Genomic DNA, 22,679 nt, shown 5'->3' with positions numbered 1-22,679 from the left:
ACGGAGAGATCACAAAGTAACCTGAGGATATGCCTCAGTTGGTCTTATGGAAAAAAGAAGTGGTAGTTTAGTTTGTCTTTGTACATGGTCATAAGTCTTACCACTTTCACTTGCAGTGAAAGCATGAGGACCTGATTGTGTCTGCAGTGGGTCTAGGTGCAGCAGAGTGTGGTTGTAACCTGGGAAGGTGGAGATGGGATGTGCCCAGAGCCTGCTGGCTGGCCAGTATAGGCAGGTCAGCCGATTCCAGGGTCAGTAAGAAGCTATCTTTAAAAAAAAAAAAAAAAAAAAAAAAAGTGTACACACACACACACACGGTAGGGAGTGATTGAGGAAGATATGAAACATCAACCTCTGGCCTACACAGACAAGCACAAGCGTGCCTGTGAGCTCATTTGCAAGTGCTAGCACACACAACACATGTATACAATAAAATAAAACCCCAAGGTTTGCATAGCTTCTAACTATTTGAATTAATAATTAATAATGCCAGACTGAAGCATTGTCTGTCTCTGAGACACAATTCTTCAGGCTTAACTTGCTAAGCTCATAAGGGTTAGTTTGTAAATGTTTCTGTCTGATTACCCAGTTACACTGACAGGCTTTGGCTAAAAGAGGAACATACCCAGCAGTACTTCTGACCCTTCAGGGTTACAGACTTTACAAGTATGTTTTCACTTTTCTAAATGGTGTTTGTTAGGCTGGGCAGTGGTGGCGCACACCTTTAATCCCAGCACTTGGGGGGCAGAGGCAGGTGGATTTCTGAGTTCGAGGCCAACCTGGTCTACAGAGTGAGTTCCAGGACATCCAGGACTACACAGAGAAACCCTGTCTCGAAAATCCAAAAAAAAAGAAAAAAAAAGTGTGTGTTCATGCTGCACACGTTATAAATAAAATATTTCCTATTGTATTGTGCTGTCTCCAATTTTTCCTATACATGTAGATGTTCCCATTTTAGCCAGGGTGTATACAACTTTAACATTTAAAATTGATTCTTTTATTTTTCACTAATCTGGTGTTTTTAAGTAGCAAAAGTATCTTAGTATCATAGAGCAGTAGTGACAATAGTAAAGATTGTTTCTTCTTCTTATTTCTGATCTCTAAATTGTCTGGGGCTTTGGAAAGTAGTCAGTCCTGTTTTCTTTATTGTTGTGTCTTGCCCCCCCCCCCAGTCCTCTTTAAAGTGGGTCTCACCAGAGTGCTATCAGAAAGATACCAGTGAAACATCTTGAGCTAATTTAGAAATTACTTCAAGGCAAGCTCAGCTTATTTTTTGCTAAGTGGTAGTTTTTATTGTTGCTTTTATATTCTGTTTTGCACCTTTTAGAATCTTATTTAACTGGAACTAAAATTCTTGGACCGATATCCCAACAAGATTGCAGAAAAGAAATGTAAGTGGTGTACCTATAGAGTAGTTGTAGTCTAATGGAAAGGCAGAGATACTTGCCAGGGTTTCTGTGGTATAGTTGATCAGATTTAAGATATAGACTCATAAGACAGTGTGGAGGTAAGAACTACCGTAAGTTTATTTACTGAGAAGCATGTGAAGACTGGTGAGGATTGCGGGCATAGTGACTGCTCTCTAACAGTGTCAAAGCTTGGCAGGTGCTGTTAGCTATGATAATTATTGTAGTAATGCTGCATCTAGAAAGATGGGTCATATGATGAGAGCAAAAGGAAAGAAGTGGAGGTCAGTAGAGTAGAGAAAGTGCAAAGTCTCAAATACATATCTGCAAATACTAACACATGACACAGGCACCCATTTCTATGATTTCTAACATTGGGGGAGACTGTGTAATGTAGAAAGAAGAGCAGCAGTTGCCATTTTAACCTGACTCATCCAGAAATGTCATAGTAGCCGCTGTGGTTTGTAGTTAGAAGCGAATCAACCACGATGAAGGAATATACAGATTTAATTGTTGTGACTGATGCCCTTTTCAGCGTCAGAACAAATTGATATGTGTTATTTAGTAAATATTGGGTGAATATTTTATGATAATAGACACCATGTTCATTCAAGTAGCTTATATGCAGCTTCTTATATTGTCTTGACAATAAAACTACAAAATAGCAGGGGAATGAGATGTTTCACTTTGTATTTGTTCAGTAGTGTCTAATGTGTGTTCAAATTCCATATGCTTAAATATATATCATTGAATGTCATGGTAGCATTTGTGTAAGATGCTCAAAACCATGTGCTGTAAGTTAAAGAGTAACTCATTAAATGATGCCAAAGCTTTCTAATAGTTCATTTAAAAAGTAACTTAAAATTGTTTATTTTTCTAGTAAATCCCTTGATTTAAAGATCTGCTGAAATAGTACTTCAGAATAATTAATGAATATCTAGGCTGTAGCTTATGACAGTGAAAGGCTCATCAGATTTTCTGACCGATAAATTCCTTTTTCTTGTATTTACAGGAAACCTGTCCAGTTTAAATCGCCTTGGCCTGAGATACAATAGATTGTCAGCAATACCCAGATCATTAGCAAAATGCAGTGCACTTGAGGAGTTAAATCTAGAGAACAATAACATTTCTACTCTACCAGAGGTAAGAAGTAGCTTAGAGGAAGCAAGTGTAATTGAAACTAGTTTGCAAGATAATGGAGGGAGATCTAGGCAGTCTTACAGCTGGATCCATAATCTAGTTATTGGGCCTGTTTAATGCATATGCTATCACATACAGCCAATCACCAGTGAGGTAAATTCCAAAACAGAAAGGTTGTGTACCAGAGCACACTGTTGTTTGAATGTGGAGAAGAAGGGGGAACCTGAATGATAGCAGGCTGAGGGCCCTCTTTCCTACCAAAAAGCAGTAGTGATTTATACCTCTAAGGAGAAGCTGGGTGCCTGGATTTGGAACTCAGCTTCCCTGTTCAGCTAGATACAAGACACGTGTGGTAGTGGGAAAGAACCATCAGTAGAGCACTGTTTATTGTCATGATTAGTACTGGCTGTAACTCTTTGTCCCCCCGGATTATTACCTCATTAATGCAGTATTATCAAAGCCGATTTAGTGTATAGCAGCCAACAAATCAGGTATTTTAACACCTTATTTTTAACTTGAATTATGCTGATTCTGTTTGGAAAAACATTAGTCTAGTTGGGAAAAGCCAGTTTTTATTTCACCATCTGTTCTTCCTGCTCTTGCTTGCTTTAGCTCTCAGTAGAAGACAGTTCTTACTTATGTTTGCACTCTGGAGCCATCCTCTCTTTTGTAAAAATGAGTTTGTAGAATAATGCGTTTCAGTGTGACCTGTAGTTTAATTCTTGTCTTTCCTGTATTAAACAGTATGCTACTAGTCTTGCATCATTGGCAATGTGTTTGCTTATTATATTCAAGCATAGTATTATGTATATATATTATTATCAGGGGTCTTGGTTAGTTGACTCTGTTGGTCTTCCTGTGGGGATCCTATCCTCTGCAGTGCCTTCAATCCTTCTCCCAACTCTTCCATAAGAGTCCTTGAGCTCCATACAATGTTTAGCTGTGGGTCTGCATCTGTTTCCGTCAGCTGCTGGGTGGAGCCTCTCATGGACAGTTGTGCTAGGCTCCTGTCTGCAAGCATAACAGAGCATCATTGATGGTGTCAGGGATTGGTGCTTGCTCATGGGGAAAAGGTCTCAAGTTGGTTCTGTCATTGGTTGGCCGTTCCCTCAATCTCTGCTCCATCCATCTTTGTCCCTTCATTTCTTTTAGACCGGACAAAGTTTGTGTCAGAAGTTTGTTTCCCCTTCTAAGTGAGATTTCAGGCATCCTCATTTGGGCTTTCCTTCTTTTTTAACTTCTTTGGGTCTGTGGGATGGATGTATCATGGGTATTTTGTACTTTATGGCTAATATCCACTTATCAGCGAGTGCATACTATGCAGGTCCAGGTTACCTCTCTCTGGATGATTCAGTTCAAGGTGTCAGATCTAATTCTAAGAACCAGATTGTCTGGATTTTTGTCCTATAATAGTGATAATTCAGAATAGTCAAGATGGAAGACCTCGTATTATTTAATGTTACCCACTTTTAAAATTGTAACACACCCAGAATTGATCTCTTAGCACATTAATTAGGTTTTTTTTTCTTCTCAGTGTGACTTTTATTTTTTTACAGATTGGACCTTGTATTGTAACCTTAAAAAAGAAATGTATTTATTCTATTTGTATGAGTAACTGTCACTGTCTTCAGACACCCCAGAAGAGGACACCAGATCCCATTACAGATGGTTGTGAGCCACCGTGTGGTTGCTGAGAATTGAACTTAGCTCTAGAAGAACAGTCAGTGCTCTTTAACTGCTGAGCCATCTTTCTAGCCCATATTGTAGCCTGTTGACCTCATATTTGCTATGTAGCTGAAGCTGGCCCTGCAAATGTAGCTTTCCCTTGCCTTAGCTTCCTGAGTGCTGAGGTGACAGGTGTGCCTATGTGTCCAGGTAGATTCTGGAGGAGATGCCTTTTTTGTCACCATATTAGATAAAGATTGAGTCCCTGTAAAGTTTAAACATTTGAAAAATATGTCATTTTATATTCAGATTTATTGTTAGTGAAGGAAGACTAATAATTCTTGAGCTGCTAGGATATAGACATTTCCATAGGTACTTATTTTTATATGTAATATTGTATAACTGAACTCAGTCAATTTATTAGCATTTATACTATTATATTGCAAATAAAGTAGAGTAAAGTAAATGCTGCACTGTCCCTTTCTTTTTGAATCTGTGATGAGAGCTGATCTTTTATCATGTGTCTTTAAACAGGGACTGCGGCCTCACAAAGCCTTTCCCATGTCTTGGGCATGGGAGTGTGTGCTAAACCCTCTTTTTACTTGGGTTAAGAGGATTATAAAAAGGACAGCTCTCTTCAGTCTGAATATGAGAGGTTGTGTAACTATGTATACCTGTGCCTGTCCTCAACACCGGGGAAGCCTTTGATTAACCTGCCCAACTATGGGAAATCATTAAGTCTTAGAATCATCTATGTGCTTTTGGGAAGTAGCATCTTTTCAGTGTAAATGTGTGACTCTGTTTGTAACTTGGAATCAATAGGGAAAACAATAAGATCCATTAAAGGCCACTCAGGAACTGTGCAAGCTGAGGGAGAGACAGGAATCATGACAGCAGTTTGTAGTAAAGGCCCATTTTATTCTTGAAATCAGAGCTGGTAAAAGTGAGGGCATTGTCTACTTGTAGACATAGACACAGAAAGAAAAAGCTTTAGAAACATTGAGCACAACTGAAACTAAGAGCTGTGCTTACATGGTTTCAATTACTCTTCCATGTAACCCTTCAATTTGAGAGCAGGCATTGTATAAATAGGAAATAAGAATTAAGGAAGGTTTGGGGCCAATTTCAGATGAATTAAATATTATCTGAAAATACGAAGAAAGTAGATTATGTAATTATCTACTTACAGTTAACAAAAGCTGTTACATTTTATGTAAGATTGGAATTGATAGCCCCCAACATTTCCCAGTTGACATAAAAAAATGGAAGCCTGACTAACTTCTTGCCTCCTTCCTAGGATCTCTTTTCCACTTCAGTAAAGAAAGTAAGAAGTTAGAATAACATTTATGGCAAAAACCTAGGAAAACTTTAATAGATTGAAAATGTTTTTCTTGAATTGACTATCATGCAAGGTGTTCTTAATTATCACTTTTGCCAGTTCAGTAACAACTGAAATGTCTAGAGGAGCCTTTTAGCCGTGCATATAAAAAGCAGGTTTGCATTTCTGCTCCATTCCATCATCACTCAGCTCTTCCATGCCTTCCTTGCTGCTCATACAGCACACACCTCAGACACCATCTTCACCTGTCTGATATCCAACTGCTTCAGGTTTGATCCAGCACGCACCTCAGTACAGAGCTGTTTCTAAACTGTAGTCCAACAGTTTTGTCTTTGAGTATCTCATCTTGGCTTCTCCATCTCTGCTTCCAGGTATTCCGTTGCTCTTCTTTGAGTTTAGGGATTTACATTTTAAGCACTTAGTACACACTAGCAACTCTCTTGTTTTATCTCTTCTAGTCTTCACTTGAGCTTATATGACAATATTATTTTCACAGTGAACAAGCCATGGTTCAGAAAAATAACTGGTTAAAATCACAAGGTATAGAGAGCTTGCATTCAACGCGATGTTAGCTGGCAGCAGAGCTTCTGATGTTAGGGAGCGTACAAATCTCCAGGAAGTCTCATAATGAATATTTAATCCTATCAAGAGGATGCTGATTTGACATCTCTTGACCCAGACTTTCAACAGCAAGAACATCCTCTGTGTACTTCATCACTGGGTGATAACACAATTATATAGTATTTCCAATTCTTTTTCTTTTTCTTTTCTATTTTTTTCCAGAGCTGAGGACTGAACCCAGGACCTTGCACTTGCTAGGCAAGCGCTCTACCACTGAGCTAAATGCCCAACCCCTCTAATTATTTTTTTAATCAGTACGATTTATGTGTTTATTTTTAAATAGGGTTTAGTATTAACTATAGAGATTCTTTTGTGTCTGCACTCTTGGCACTCCCTGACACAATAGGAAGCTAAAGTAGGGACTGATGGGTGTGTACCTAGTAAATTTTTATTTGATTCTTGTCTGCTGTAAATTTTACCATGTAGAAAAGCACCAATATCAGAAAGTATATTCATCTACTAAGTTTAATATTCCTCGAGGAGCCATTTGATTATTGAGCATCTCCCAGAGCAGGTATTAAGTTAATCTTATACTAACTTAGAGCTAGGTGTGTTAGACTTTTGATCATACAGTGGGCTCAGCCTCTGTCTTTCTCACACTAAAGTGTGTATTGAGTCTATAGAGCTCTCACATTGGCTCCCACAAGCACATTACAACCACAAATAGTCTTCTTCACTCCGGAGTGTTGCAAGAAAACTAGGACCAAATGATAAAAATTACAGATTTTCCTGTTTCTTATGAAATCTGGAAATCTGACATAATGAGCCCACAGTTTCTTTCAGGTGAGGCACCATTTGTTTTTTACATGACAGAATTAAAATATAGTAAGATAAAGCAAGTAAACAAAGAAACACACTAAGAAGTCTCATAAAGAGCAGTAAGCTGAAAGCTATAATACATACGCAGTGGACCTGGTGCAAACCCATGTCAGCCTAGCATAAACCAATAGTGTTTGGTTTTATCTTAAGTTTTGGGGCTATTGACTACCTAGTTCTTGGTCACTGAGGCAGTGTCAGGTGTGAGTTTTGTCTCAGGCAGTGGCCCTTAAGTCAAATCAGACATTGGTTGGCTGCTCCCACAAGCTCTGTGCCACCATTGCCCTAGCATATCTTGCAGACAGGATAGGTTATAGGTCAAAGGTTTTGTGGCTGTTTTGGTGTTTACCTTTCTCTCTCAGTAGCCTCCAGATAGCTTCCTACACCACAGACACAAGAATATAGGGTGACGGCTCCGTGTGGCACCATGTTCAGTAGTTGTGTGGGTGCTGTCTTTGGCAATGTGGCCCTGCTATCAGTTTGAGGGGAACAGCCCATTGTTGTAGCACCAGTCTGGGTCATTTTGAGGGTTCCATGGGATCCCTTTTGTCAACAACTCAGTTGAATACAACCTAGTTCCTAATGCTGGAAGCCTCATTTGGTGACAGTGAGGCCACTTGAGACCTTGTCAGGATCACCTTCATATCCTAGGAAGAGGAAGGGTTAGCAGGACGTTCTCACTGCACTAGGTTTCCATGTCAACCCTCCAATGCCCCTCAGTTCCACCTTTCTTTCCTTATTCCCTCCCTCAGCCATAGCTCCCTTCCTCTCCCCTCCAGTTCTCATCCCAGGCTGCCTCCAGTTCTCCCATTAAATCTATTCTTCCCCCCCCATCAGGGGGATTCATGTGTACCCAGACTTTCCTCTGCACCTAACCTTTCTGGCTCTATGGGTTGTAGGTTTGTTACCATTTATTTGATAGCTGACACTCCAGTATCTGTGAACACACACTGTAGTAATCTTCCTGGACCTGGGTCACCTCACTTAAAATACTTTTCCTAGTTCCATCCCTTTTGCCTGCAGATTTTATGATGTCCTTTTTTTAAAAACAAAACAAAACAAAACAAAAACAACAATTGAGTAACACTCATTGTGTAAATGTACCACTTTTTTTTAAATCCATTCTTCTGTTGAGAAACCTTTATCTAGGTTGTTTCAGTTTCTAGTTGTCACAAATAAAAATGCTATGAAAGTGGTTGGACAAGTGTCTCTGTAGTTGATGGAGCATCCTGTGTGTGTGTACACACACATACACACACTCAAGAGTGATATAGCTGGATCTTGAGATAGATCAGTTCCTGCCTTTGAGAGGGAAGACTTTTGATTTCCATGGTGGTTGTATAAGTTTTCGTTCCCATCAACAATGGGTAGGTGTTCCCCTTAATTCCTCATCATCACCAACATGAGCTGTCAGTTGTGTTGTTGATTTTAGCCATTCTGACTGGTGTAAGAATCTCCACATTAGGTTTTTGATTTGTATTTTGCTGATGGCTAAGGATGTTGAACATTTCAAGTGTTTCATAGCCACTTGCATTTCCTCTGAGAATTCTTTGTTCAGATTTGTATCCCATTTTTAATGGGGTTATTTGGCTTTTTGATACGTAGTTTTGTGAGTTCTTTATACATTTTGGGTATTAGTCCTCTATCAGATGTGGAGTTGGTAAAAATCTTTTCCCAATATGTAGGTTGTTGCTTTGTCCAATTGATGGTGTCCTTTGTCTTACAGAAGCTTTTCAGTTTCTTGAGGTCCCATTTATCAATGTTGATCTTAGAGCCTGAGCTGTTGTCTTCAGGAAGTCTTCTCCTGTGCCAGTGAGTTCTCCACTTACTCTTCTGTCTGGTTCAGTATATCTGGTTTTATGTTGAGGTCTTTGATCCACTGGGCCTTAAGTTTTGTGCAGAGTGATAAATATGAATCTATTTCCATTCTTCTACATGTAGACATCCAGTTTTGACTAGCACCATTTGTTGAAGATGCTGTCTTTTTTTTTTTTCTTTCCAGTGTGTGTTTTTGCCTTCTTTACCAAAAATCAGGTGTCCATAGGTGTGTGGATTCATATCTGGGTCTTCAGTTCTATGCCACTGATTAATGTATCTATTTGTATTCCAACCTTGTGTGATTTCTGTTACTATAGCTCTGTGGTTCAACCTGAAATTAGGACTGGTGAGACCTCCGACTGGTCTTTTGTTGTACAAGATAGTTTTAGCTATTCAGGGTTTTTTGTTTTTCCACATGAACTTGGAAATTGTCCCTTCAAGGACTGTAAAGAATTGTGTTGGAATTTTGATGGGAATTGCATTGAATCTGTAGGTTGCTTTTGGTAGGATGGTCATTTTACTATGTTGATTTCTACTGATTCATGAGCATGGAAGACCTTTCCATCTTCTGATATCTTCAGTTTCTTTCTTCAGAGAATTGAGGTTTTTTTCATACAAGTCTTTGTGTGCTTGGTTAGAGTTACCCTAAGATATTTTATATTATTGAGGGCTATTGTGAAAGGTGTTGTTTCTCTTATTTCTTTCTCAGTCCACTTGTCATTTGTATACAGGAGGGCTACTAATTTTTGTGAGTTCATCTTGTATTTACCCATGTTGCTAAAAATGTTTATCAGCTGTAGAAGTTGCCTAGTGGAATTTTTAGATTCCAGCATGTATACTATTGTATCATCTACAAATGAAGATAACTTGACTTCTTTGTTTCCAATTTGAATCTCCTTGATCTCTTCAGATATCTTATTGCTCTAGCTAAAACTTTTAAGTCCTATATTGAATAGGTAGCTGAGAGTGGACAACCTTGTCTTGTTCCTTATTTTAGTGCAATTGCTTTGAGTTTTTCTCTATTTAATTTGGTATCGGCTATTGTTTGCTATAAACTCTAAATGGTGTTTAACGATTGTCTCTGAAGATAGTCACAGAACACCCTGACCAGGCTATCATTACTCCCTAGAAGGCCACTGCTTTGTTTAAAGTGAGTATTGGTTCACTTCTGAATCTTATACTTATTTTGTTTTTACAGAGTCTTTTATCCAGTCTTGTAAAATTGAATAGCTTGACCTTAGCTAGAAATTGCTTCCAGTTATATCCAGTGGGAGGTCCATCTCAGTTTTCCACCATTTATTCCCTCAACATGGAACACAATCGAATCAACAAAATCCCATTTGGCATTTTTTCCAGAGCTAAAGTGTTAAGTAAGCTGAATATGAAGGTAAGCATCTGGTGTGTGTGTGTGGTGTGGTGTGGTGTGGTGTGGTGTGGTGTGGTGTGTGTGTGTGTGTACATGCTGTGATTCTCATTTATGTTATTCTATTCTACATAGGAAAAGGAGGTAATACCTTGCTGATGAAATCTAAAAGATGCTAGAGCATCCTTAAGATCTCAGTAGATAACTGATGTCTTCAAACTGAGCATACCCTTAGCAGTTTGTCCTCAAAGAACAATTATGGATGTATGTAGAAATGCAACTGTAAGGATATATATTGTATAACCATAATCCCTCATAAATGCCAACTTACGCCAGAAGTTTAATTTTTTAAAGTAATATATCTAATGGAATAATATGAAACCACCAAAATTGATGCCTTAGACTAAGACAGTGTTAAATATCTTTTGCAGTATTCTCAGTTTGTTAAGTAAAAGATAAAGTATGCAAAAATACCTCCCTACACATGTTTAAGCTACCTTAAATATGCTGGCTATTATGTTAAATTCTAAGGTGTAATGTAATTACAGTGAGCTGAGCTTTTAAGATTGCATTGCTCTCTGGCTGTCGGATGCCTGATGAGTTACTCTCAGGTTCTTTGCCTGTCCATATGCACTACTGTGAGCAGCGTTCACATTATTAATGAAATTTACTGTGAAGGGAGAAAAATAAATGGAAAATTATTAGTCTTGTGATTTAATTTGTAGTGAACTAAATTATAGAAGCTAAGGGAAATGAAACATATCTAATCTTGACTGCATCAGGGTAGGAATCCAGAAAACCTAGGTTTCTTCAGATCCAGGTGGAGTGTTCTGTCATAGCGTACTGCACCCTTTTGTCTTCAAACCTTTACCATAATTGTGACCCTTAGCAGTCTAATCTGTGATTTCTTTGTTTCTATACTTTGTCATGATAACTCATTGGATGGATGCATATAAGTAAAAGGATTAAAATCAAGAAAATCTTTAAACCCACATAAAATTTCTTAGTCTGTTCATGTGATAACAGGTGCCTAAAAATAAAACCCTAATGAATTAAAACCTAGGAAGTTCAGGAGGTTTTTGTTGTTCAGGAGGTTTGTTTTGGTACATTTTGTTCCTGTTTTCTTCTTTTATTTAGATAATAAAAAATGAGACTAAGATGTTCTGTTTAAGTATTTTGTTTGCGAAGGGAAACATAAATGGTGTGTTTGTGTCTATCGGTCTACCTGGGATGCTTCTTATGTTTGCCAGGACAATCAGTTAACATCACTTCCGTTGGATTTTGGAACGTGGACCAGTATGGTAGAGTTGAACTTAGCGACTAATCAGCTCACAAAGATCCCAGAGGACGTGTCTGGCCTCGCTTCTCTCGAGGTGAGTGCAGAGGCTGAGTGCTTTAAATCCTGAGATAGGCCAGAGGAAAAACAACCCTACCATTTGGGCCAAATTTGAAGCAAGCTTTATTAAATATTAAATACTGACTAAGAGATGGGTTTTGGTCAGGACCATTCCCTGGAATTTCCCAGCGGAGTGTCCCTGAAACACAGCACACTGTAGAGGTTTTCATGGAGGAAAACTCATAAGCCACTGCTCTTTCCCATGAAAAGAACTACAGCTCCCAGCATTCCAGGAAGTCAGTTACCTGGTCTGAGGTGCGTGGGGCTTACAGGATCATTTTGGGTATCATGTCTTAGGATGCCTCAGAACCCCGCAAGCTACCTTATAAGCTTTGTGTTAATGTCAGCAGTTTCTATTGGGTAAAGATCATAGTGAGCAAAGGTCACAACTAGACTGCATTAGAGGCACAGCCCTATTTAGGATAGTGAAGTGTTTGACTGCGCTGAACCATCTCCACCTCACAAGCTTCGAGATTTAAATGCTGTATCTCTGAAGAGAAAGGTATCTAAAATTCAGCACCTTTAAAACAGTTTCCCTTAATTCCTTTTAGGAAACATGACATTGTCAATAATTATGGATCCTTCAGATTGACATTCAGGGCTTTTTATTGCATGGCTTTGACCTAATTCTATCCCTCCCCTGTGTGTTGGTAATGTGCTGTCCATATTTCTAGCTCTGCGTATAATCCTAGAGTCTTGCCTGGAACATTCCATTTTTTTTTTCTTTTAAAAAAGCCCTTTTTTCTATAATTAAAGATCCATCTTTATTCAAGAATGACTGCCACTGAATTGATTAGTGAAGTTTTTATCTTTAATGAATAGCTTACTAAGATAGTAAATATGGTATTTTAAATTTTTTAAGAACTTTTAATAATTATATTTTACTATATCATAATGTGGTAGTTCTAACCTTCCTAATACTGTGACTCTTTAATTTCTCATGGTGACCTCCAACCATAAAATTATTTTCATTGGTACTTCATAACTATAATTTTGCTACTGTTATGAGTTGTAATATTAAAAATATCTGAGATGTAGGGTATCTGATATGCGACCCTGTGAAAGGTTGTTTGGCCAGATCATGCCATCTTCCAATTTACCACTCTTCCTCCGTCTCGGTTCCCAGTGCTGCCTCCCCACTTCGATGCTGAACGGTGCCTTCTCTGAGACAAAGGACTTTAGCTTCCTCAGCTCTCTCTTTTCAGCCCTTTAGGAGTTTTAGGAGCATTGAAATGAGATGTCTAAAGATCTAGACAGTTGTAAGTCAGTTGCTTGCCTTCCTTAAGTGAATATTTTAAGGAATTTTGAATAATCAGGTTCTCATTAATAATCAGGCCTTATTAATTTATAATTACTTATAATTTTTTCCTGTCAAAATATTTTAATCTTAAGGCACATAGTTTTCCTTTTTAACATTTAGTTAAAAGTAAATTATTTCTTGGTTTCATTAGTTTTTAAGTAACTGAATTAAAAATTTTTTGTAGTAACTGTTAGTTTTAAAATGTTATATAAGTTATAACATATTTAATACTCATTTTTGGAAATTATCATTGCTTAATAAACTTGAATCCACATAATATCATATATTATGATTTTTTTGAGTCACAAAGTGTTGTTAATCATTTCTACTTAGGTTCTGATATTATCCAACAACCTTCTAAAGAAACTTCCCCACGGCCTTGGAAACCTTAGAAAGTTACGAGAGTTGGACCTGGAGGAGAACAAGCTGGAGTCCTTGCCCAATGAGATCGCGTATCTCAAGGATCTGCAGGTCAGGCTCTCCAGTCCAGGGGCTTCAGATCGTGTGACGAAAGTTCGTAGAGACCATTCCAAGTGCAGTTTGTCTTTAGATTTTAATAGAATTCGTGAAATAAGGAGGTGTGTCTTACTGTCCTTACATGAACATGAACTAGACTGTCTGCGTTTGTCCTCCTGACAAATAACAAGCAAGTCTTACTCAGCTCAGCTGACTCGATTTACTGCACTCATTAGATCCATCAGTTTAAGGACACAGCAGTTGAAGAAAATGCATGTGTAACTTCTTTGTTTTGTTAATCTTTTAGAAATTAGTCTTGACAAACAACCAGTTGAGCACGCTTCCCAGAGGCATCGGCCACCTTACCAACCTCACGCACCTTGGTCTCGGAGAGAACCTGCTGACTCACCTCCCTGAGGAAATTGGTAGGAGCCTGTGGGTGCCGCACACTGCTGGCTGAGCCCGTGCTGTCAAACAGATGGGTTTGAAAATACACTGCTTTGCAGTGCAGTTAAAGCAAGCTCAGGGCTTTTAATGGAGAGCAGTAGTTTTACTCATGAGTTGTTAAAATTAATGCTGTATTTGAGAATGGTTTAGAATGTTGTCCATAGGCTTAATAAATCTCAATTTATAAACAAATGTTTATTTTTTTCAAAATTATTTACTGTTCTTCCAAACTGAACAGTGCCGTGGGCCTGAATTAAGTTGGCAGTGTGTGTGTTGAGAGGACACTTGTGGTTCCTTTGTCCTCTCGCTCAGGTCTTGTTTATAGTGGCAGTGCTGGCACTTGAGGCATCGGCCACTCTGCATGGCTTCCAAAGGAACATTTCTTGGCGGGCTTTTGGGTTAGCAGTACTTGACTACTACCAATGCCTAAGTTTACTTTTAGAATTTTTCCAAATGTATTTATATCTATTATTTATATAATTAATAGAGCTACTTTGAATTTTGGCAGTGCACGTTAATTGAATAGTTTCTAAATTAGTAATTCTATGATTATGGTCTGCTTTCTGTAATGCCCGGTTCTGTAAAGAAGTAAAGAAATGTTTTTGAATGAAGTAAAGAATGTTTTTGAAAGTGTAGACAATTTAAAAATTGGGTCTTAGCCATCTTTGTTGCTTTGGATTGCGACTTTCAGCTCTAATGTCCCATTTGTAAGTGAGGACAGTAACTTACTTTGTATAGGCTTTCCTGAGATTAAACAGTCTACATGGAGACCCAGCTGTCCCACTAGCTATTGGCTTACTGCCTTCCTAGTGTCGTTGGCAAGGAGACTGTGTTTTGACTTTTAAAATAAAGGTTCAAAAATCTGTATGTGAACTCCTGACTGTCCCAGCGGAACCTCTGAGAATGGAGTGTTTCCAAAAAAAGCTTAAGCTTCAAAACCATTGTGATTTCACTGGTATAGAAAGTGACCTTATACAATTTTCCAAACGTTTTTCTAGTTGATTTCAATGTGCTGCAGCTTAAAATCCACACTTGTCAGAGTTAAAGAGTAGTAATTATTTTTTCCCTTCCTAAACAGGTACACTGGAAAACCTAGAAGAACTGTATCTGAACGACAACCCCAACCTTCACAGCCTCCCCTTTGAGCTTGCTCTCTGCAGCAAGCTGTCAATCATGAGTATTGAGAACTGTCCACTCAGTCACCTCCCACCTCAAATTGTTGCTGGAGGGCCTTCGTTCATCATTCAGTTCTTAAAGATGCAGGGTCCGTATCGTGCCATGGTCTGATAGAAACTGCTGGTCCCACACACTGTTCAAAAATAGACTGCCATTAATCTTTCATATCTGTATCTGTATCTGTGTGGATATTGATCTATGGCAGATTTATAAAGACTGCATTATGTGTTTCTGCTAATAGAGGAATCATAGCCATTTAGATTTTTTTAATTCTGTAAAGAAAAAAAAAAGCTTATATAAGTTTTCTTTGCTAAGTTTGATTTTTCTGTTGTGTAATCTGATATGCCAGTTTGTTTAAAAATCTTCCAACAAATTATGAAATCATTAAATTTAAGGGACAAAATAGTATAGTTAAATATATGTTTCTCTTAGGAAAATGTGGGCCAAAAATTTTGTTGCATCTTTTCATATATACATTTCCCCTTAAAATTGTCATATCTTTATAACAGCATAGACCCTGAAGGTAGAATTTTTCTTTAACTTATTTTGAAATTTGAAATTTAAATTTTATATATTGTTTACAATCGGAGTGAATCACTGGATTAATTTGATTTGCTCTGTTTTAATCACAGAGTTTATATTCTGTTAAAGAATTTTCATCAGTTTAAATATTAAAAGATACTTTGTTGAAACAGCTGGCAAACAGAAAATATACATTTAGAAATCAGAATTTCCATTAGTTTTATTTTTCCAGTGAACTGTAAAGCAAATATCTGAAGTGAATCTTTGGGGCGGGGGTACTGGAACGTTTCCTAGAATAAGTATGTTTCACTGTGTGGGAGCAGAAATCTGTGGTGAAAGGTTTTCCTTTTCTTTTTTCTTCTCTTCTCTTCTCTTCTCTTCTCTTCTCTTCTCTTCTCTTCTCTTCTCTTCTCTTCTCTTCTCTTCTCTTCTCTTCTTTTCATTCCCATTCCTGAAAGTTGCAGATCCACAAAAATTTAACAGAAATTTGGCAAGGAAATAAATAACACATAAACACACATTCTATATATGTATATACAATGCCATATAGATATGTATTTATTATGTCATAAACTACAATAGGTAACGTTAAAGACCTCTCCCTTCACTTGTACATTGAGATGAGTGTCTCTCGAAAGACTGCAGTACATGTGCGTTTCAAGTTCAGGTAACAGTGTACTATGGTTTTATATCTAGGCTCGCCTTGTCCATCTGTCTGTTCGGGGGTATCTGTGTCTAAGCACAATATCTTCACACTGTGCTGTATTGCTGCTGAACTAAATGCACTTTCCCCATCCGCGGGGCCCTGGCTTCAAACAACTCAGTTCAGTCCTGTTACCTTCAGTCTCGTCGCTCCTTGGGTAGTGGTGGTAGTACAGCTACGGAGAATGGCACATTGCATTGACACCATTGGGAGTTCCGTGGCAGTTATGTAGGACGTGCATGGACTCTTTGATAATGTTTTCTTTTGCTTTTCTGCCTTTATGAATATCCACTGTAAATGTGTACCCCTTATGTAGCATTCTTATTTTTGGTAGTGTTTGTCTTAAGTCAATTTAATTATTGAGAACTCCCCCACCCCCAGAACAGGCGCATCCTCGATACAATCCTGAAACACACCTTCCATACAATGAATGACTATTATACATAAGGAAATATTGCTGCTTGTTCTTTTGTGCACCCCCCACCCCCATTTTTAAGTATTTTGTCCTAAACTGTTTTTAAAAATTAAAACTGTAATATCAAGATAAACATTTGGATTTTTGCTTTTCCTGGCACTCAAACTCAAGACTGGGTTTGAGGTCAAATCTGTGTTCATAATTGTTCAAATTTGTAAGGAACAACTAAGAAATGGAAGGCAGGTAAAGATATAAAACCCTAGAATACCTAAATGTGCTGTAAAACTATTGTAGATGTTCACTGGATTTTACAAAGTAATAGCCTTTCTCCTTTTCCATCTACTGTGGCTTTTCAGTTAAGATTTTGTTTATAAAAGGAATTTATTACAGTTCTACCTAGAGCTTGTGTGTGTGGTGTTTTAAAAACAATCTCGTACTCTTGTTTTGATATTAAGATCATAGAACTTAAACTTGCGACGTAGCGGTCTAGTGTCTTTTCTTGTAAAAACATGGTTTCTCAAAATGAAAATATATGAAAAGTGTTTAAGTTTGGTTTCCTTACATTTATTTAGGTTATTCTACAACAGGGGTAGGAAATGTTCATGATCTTACACATAAAACTAACACACAAATACATATTGTGTTATCAGCCTTCTCCTAAAGTCCATAGAGATATGGTATTGTCAACCTTTTCAGGATGTAAACTCTAGATCTTTTTGATTCATGCTGTCTTGGAAGATTTTCTAAGTTTCGTTACCATTTCTACTAAAAACCAAAATGGACTCCAGTTAGGAGGAAGATTCCTTGTGAAGTCAGGGTACTTAGTACCTGAATAAGGGTGATGACCGACTACGACCGAGTGAGTTTCCTCATGAGATGCCAGTGATACTAATCGCCATATTTAAAAGTTGCCTTTAAAAAAAAATAAATAAATAATGTTGAGACTCTCCATAAGATTTGATTAGTAAAGTAAGAATTATAGATTGTTATCTTAAACATGTAAGTTTTGGGTTGTTAATCAGTAAAATGGAAACATCAAAGGTTTTCTTCTGTAGGAGTTTAATTAAAATCTTACACAGAAAGGAGGGATGCCAATTCAGAGATGAAAAAAGTAGAGATAGAAACTCTTGGAGAGACAGGCAACATAAACGTTAATTCATACTTATGCAAACGATGGGGAATGCAGTTGGAATGGATTCTGAAAGCTTGAACTACAAGTTTCTAGTTAACATTTTGTAGTCTGCACCATTTAAAGTGAACAGATTCTGGGCTGGATTATAGCTAAATGTGAGATGTAGCCTAGCATTCACAAGGTCTTCATTCAACCCCAGTACTTCCACCCGAATAATACAAACAAAAATAACTACATCATCATCTTCATCATCATCATCGGAGGAGGAGGAGGAGGAGAGGAGGACATCGACAAGGAAGAAGAAATGGTTTGGAGATGGTTTAATGGTTAAGAGCACTGACTGCTCTTGCAGAGGTCCTAAGAGGTCTTGAGTTCAATTCCCAGCAACCATCTGTAATGGGATCTGGTGTGTCTGAAGACAGCTACAGCAACTCATACACATAAAATAAATCTTAAATAAAAATAAGGCAGAGAGAGGGAGAGGAGAAATGGATACTCGACTCGACATGGTTCGAACTCAAGGCTGGTGCAGGATGATTTCAAGGTCAAGAATAGTCTGGGTGATGTATTGGGATCTTGATGCCCCCCAAATCTTTAAAAGTAAAGTTGCCACTCAAGAAGTAAACATGTTCCATTCCGCTGTAGCTGCAGTGGCCTGGTGTCTGCTGGTTTGGCTGAACCTTGGGGAAGTGTCAACTCTGTGGCCTTTTAGTGAAATATTGGGAGGTGAAATATTAGCCTTTTTGTTGTTTTCTTAAACCAAGCATCCTTAAAATAGTTGTGACACCCTGGAGTTTTCAGTGGATGAGGCCTTGCCCGCATGGCCTCTGTCCTATTGCTCAGTGCCTGGCTTCTCTGTAACCATGCTGAATCTCTCAAGTTCACAGTGGATGCATCAACAACTGCTTTCCTCCCCAAACTCCATGGTTCAAATCCTCTGATGGTTTTCCTTTCACCTGTCATTGTAAACCTGGGTAAAGGCTGCAAGCAGGAATCGTGTTAGCCTAGATGTTAAACTGTGTTGAGATTTCCCATTAGTCCAGTACTTTTAAATCCAACTACACTTGGAATTTCAGCATATAAAGCATAGCCAAATTGTCCATGAAGATGTAACATGAATGGCCTCCAGCACCCATCCCCATCTTTTTCCCCCATGTGCTGTTAAGCTGTCTGCTCATGTGAATTCTCACCAGAACTGCCACTTGATAACTGACACTAAGGCTGTAGCTGTTGTCACTGTCCTCTTCCATGTTCCTTCCCAAACCAAAGTTCCAGATGCCTAGCTGGTATCAATTTTGTGTATTTTCTTGTTACTACAACAAATTATTTGATGGAAATGAGAGGAAAAGTTTCTTCTGGTTCTGTTTCAGAGAGATTGACGTCATGTGGTATGGAAGGCAGGACAAACACGCTCTGAGTGTGGTCATAGTGGGCCTGGAAGGAGAGAAAGCCAGAACTAGAGGTGGATGGCCTACTTCTGTAAGCTCATTAGCCCTCAAAATAAGGTCACCAGCTGGAGGGCCTGTGGAGTGCTTTTGGATACCGTGTAGTGACTGACTGCTAGCCTTTAAAACTGGCATTGCAAGATACTGCATATGAATAGGCTGCCTTCAAGTTTAATGTAGTGAGTTTCTTTGTACCTAATTATCTAAAGGAATTTAATGGCTCTCTCTCTCACTGCTACTTGTTCATGAGGGTTTTTTGGTTGGTTGGTTTTTGATAATTTGTAGTATTTCATTCTCACAAGCTTTTTGAGTATGACTTATTAGTTTTCTGAAACATTTAAAATCTTACCCTGTTTAGGCTTTTTAAATATTCATTTTTAAAGACTCGGTTGTGTGTTGAGTCATAAATTATTATTTTTTCCTGTTTTTTAAGTGAATCTGACTGTGTTACTTTCAAGATGAGGGAGTTTCTAGGGAAGGGAATGGGCTACACACCTACATTACACGCTGCTGAGATGAAGGGGCAGCATCTGGCCCTGTAAGCAGCGTTGTTACTCCACTGTGTCTCTTCCCTTGCTAAACCGTAACACCTGCCCAGCTCTGGCTGAAATCGGTTAAACAGGAGGGTGCTGATTTCAACAGTAGGGCCTGGCTAAGCTAACAGTGAGGGTTCATGGAGGGCTCAAGTCTGCTCGATGTCATTTATACACTATCTGCAGCTACTTGTGTTTATGAAGCTTTTTTTTTTTAATTACTAAACTTATTTTAATTTGGGAAGTGACTTTAGAGGGTCTCAGGTAAATAGGAAGTACAGAAGACAGTGAGACTCTCAGAGCAGTCTTGTCTCTCACATTGCATGTAGGACCCAGGTGCCACTCACATGTCTTCCTTTCTAAACTTCCAGCTTTGGAAGAGGTTGTTTTCAAGCTGTGAGTACAACCTTCAAGAAAGGGGCTTCTCGGCAGTAGTTCTGGATGGCTGCAGAGTCCAGCGGAGTGAAGGAGTGGCGATGTTGCCGCCTGATTGCATTTTTTTTTTCCAGGACCCAGAACATGGCTAAACATAAATTAATAATTGTTGTCTTTTGTAGGATGCTTAACTTAATCCTGTATTTCTTTGTTCTCTTATATCCTAAGTTTGAAAAATATATCTCCATCCTTTGGGAAATCTAGGTCATAGGTACTTTCTGTTGTACATCTTGGGAAGCGATAGTGGACAACCCACTTCCAGTTTGGTCTTTCTGGTTGAAAAATGTGATCTTTCAGCTATCTGACCCAGCTGCCAAGGCTCTTCCTACCAGAATGGACTCTGCCTCTGAAGCTGGGAGCCAAAATAAAATCTTCTGTAAGCCAGTTTTTGGCTGTGGTTTGTTACAACAACGGGAAAGTGACCAGTATCTATACTATGTATGCTAAAGCTGATGAATGCTGGTCAGCTGCATTGACAGTAGACGTAGAAGGAGGTAAAGGGACAATATCAGAGATGCAGTCTCAGTGCAGCCTGTGACTAAGAGCAGGCTATCAAAATATCTAAAGCAAAAACAAGTATGTCAGGTCAGGGTTGGTTTACTATTCACCCATCTATTAGAAATTATTTTATGTTTGGACCCATGTAATTTGAATTTCCTTTATAAACTTTGCGCTAAGTGAAAATCAAAAGTACAAACTTGTCAAAATGTTTGAAATGGTGAAAGCAGAGCCCAGAGGAGCATTGAGAACATCTTGTGATATATATGATCTAAAATAAAATAAAGTTTTAAACCAAATAAATAAATAAATAAATAAACAAACACCTTTAAAAAGAGCAAATGTAGAACAATCCAAAGAAGGAAGAGGGTAGACATCAGTGAAATACAAAACTAAAAGGCAGTAGAGAAAATGAATGAAAGAAAACCAAGTTATTTGAAAATATTAGTAAACCCATAAGCTTCTAAGCTTCTAGCCAGGCTTATGGCTTCCACTGCCTTACCAATTCTTATCACAAATGAAGGCAAGGATCTCACAACAGCTTTTATGGATAAAAGGACAATGGATACTATAAAAATCTCCATGCCCCTAAACTTGGTAGCTAAAACAAAATGGGCCAATTCTTTGAAAGATAAAATGTGCCAAATTTTACACTTAAAAAAAAAAAAAAAAAGCAAAACAACCCCACCAGTTCTATTTAAGAAGCTGAGCCTGTACTTAAATTTAGTAGAATTAAAAGTTTTAAAAAATACATTTATCTTTAAATGGTTTATACAGCCAGCTCTCTACAGTTCCTTCTAGAAGATAGAAGAAGGTGGGTGCACTCTCTTTTGGGGTCAGAATTATCCCAATATTAAACCCAGCCAAAGTCCTTACAATGAAAGATTCCATACAAATATCTTCTCAGAACATTAATGCAAAGATCCTTATTAAAATATTAGCAAATTTTATCTGAGAATGTATAAGAGTGACCAAGCATTGTTTATGCCAAATACAGAAGGCTGTTTCAACATTATACATTACACCAACAGGTTAAGGGGAAAAATGTCACATGATCATATCAACACAAAACAAAAACACTTGATAAAATTTTTTATCTTTATGGTAACTTTCAACAGCCCATTTCCTAAAGGAGCAAAGACAGCAATGATGGCCTTTCCAGGGGTATGGGAATATGACTATATCATCTGTCTTTCCATCTGTCTGTTCATTCATCTGTCTATCTGTCTGTCTGTCTATCTATCTATCTATCTATCTATCTATCTATCTATCTATCTAACATTGCCTATCTGCCTGTGTATCTAACAAATTCAAGTCCTAAAATCTAGAATGAACTATATACACAAACATAAGATGTAAAAGTCTTAAGTTCCTAGCTCTGTATGGAGTGCAAGAGACCCAGCTCTAACAACACTGAAAGACAGAAAGTGAGCCTAGAGGAACTGGGTCTGGCAATAGAGTTTTAGGTATAACACCAAAGGAAAAGAATCCATAAATTGTCACAATTTTTTTTTTCTCTGCAAAGAAGAATGGAGTTTCTGCATGTTTTTCAGTTGCTCACACCTACTGCTGAATTCCAGCCTAAGACCCAGGGGGCAGGATCTGGGGGTGAAGGGGAAAGACCTCGCATGTGGGTTTCTTTAATTTTGTCTTTTCTTTTTAACCCGTCTACCAAGGTTTACTGTTTAGGTTGTTGCCTTTTGTGTTTTCTGGATGTTTTAGTTATAATGCTTAGTTTTTCACTTGAACGTCTGGTGAGAGGGAGGGAGGGAGGCAGGCTGTGATGATATATTTGCTTCATTGAATGTTTCAGTTGCAGGGGGAGGTGCATCTTTTAAAATTTTTTCTATTTTGTTTCTTATTTCCACATGATTGGATAAAAACGTCTTGAAATCTGATCTTAAAAGTACCATCATTTGCTGGAAATCTTCCTCTTCCTCCTCTACCTCCTCCTCCTCTTCCTCCTCTTCCTCCTCCTCTTCTTCACTATGTAGACAAGGCTGGGTTTGACTTTAGGTTAGCCTGCCCTAGCCGGAGTTCTAGGATTAAATGT

The 22,679-nt window shown here is 38.2% G+C and overlaps 1 protein-coding gene across 4 annotated transcripts in view; it reads left to right on the top strand.

The window, feature by feature from the left end:
• Positions 1-17,525, top strand: part of Shoc2 (SHOC2 leucine rich repeat scaffold protein) — an 85,331-nt gene extending 67,806 nt beyond the window's left edge. For all 4 annotated transcript variants that reach the window (XM_021151661.3, XM_021151659.3, XM_085834251.1 and 1 more), the window contains exons 4-9: positions 2,419-2,549; positions 10,004-10,192; positions 11,419-11,541; positions 13,198-13,335; positions 13,628-13,745; positions 14,846-17,525. In XM_021151661.3, coding sequence (XP_021007320.1) covers positions 2,419-2,549; positions 10,004-10,192; positions 11,419-11,541; positions 13,198-13,335; positions 13,628-13,745; positions 14,846-15,054 — 908 coding nt within the window. In that variant the 3' untranslated portion in view covers positions 15,055-17,525. The remainder of the gene's footprint in view (positions 1-2,418; positions 2,550-10,003; positions 10,193-11,418; positions 11,542-13,197; positions 13,336-13,627; positions 13,746-14,845) is intronic.
• The last annotated feature ends 5,154 nt before the right edge of the window (positions 17,526-22,679 follow it).

Source organism: Mus caroli, unplaced genomic scaffold (genome assembly GCF_978045245.1).
Source record: "Mus caroli unplaced genomic scaffold, Mus_caroli_1 scaffold_20, whole genome shotgun sequence".
In the NCBI taxonomy this organism is placed as follows: Eukaryota; Metazoa; Chordata; class Mammalia; order Rodentia; family Muridae; genus Mus; species Mus caroli.
The sequence above is the reverse complement of the archived record's forward strand: the minus strand, read 5'-3'. Positions and strand labels throughout refer to the sequence as shown.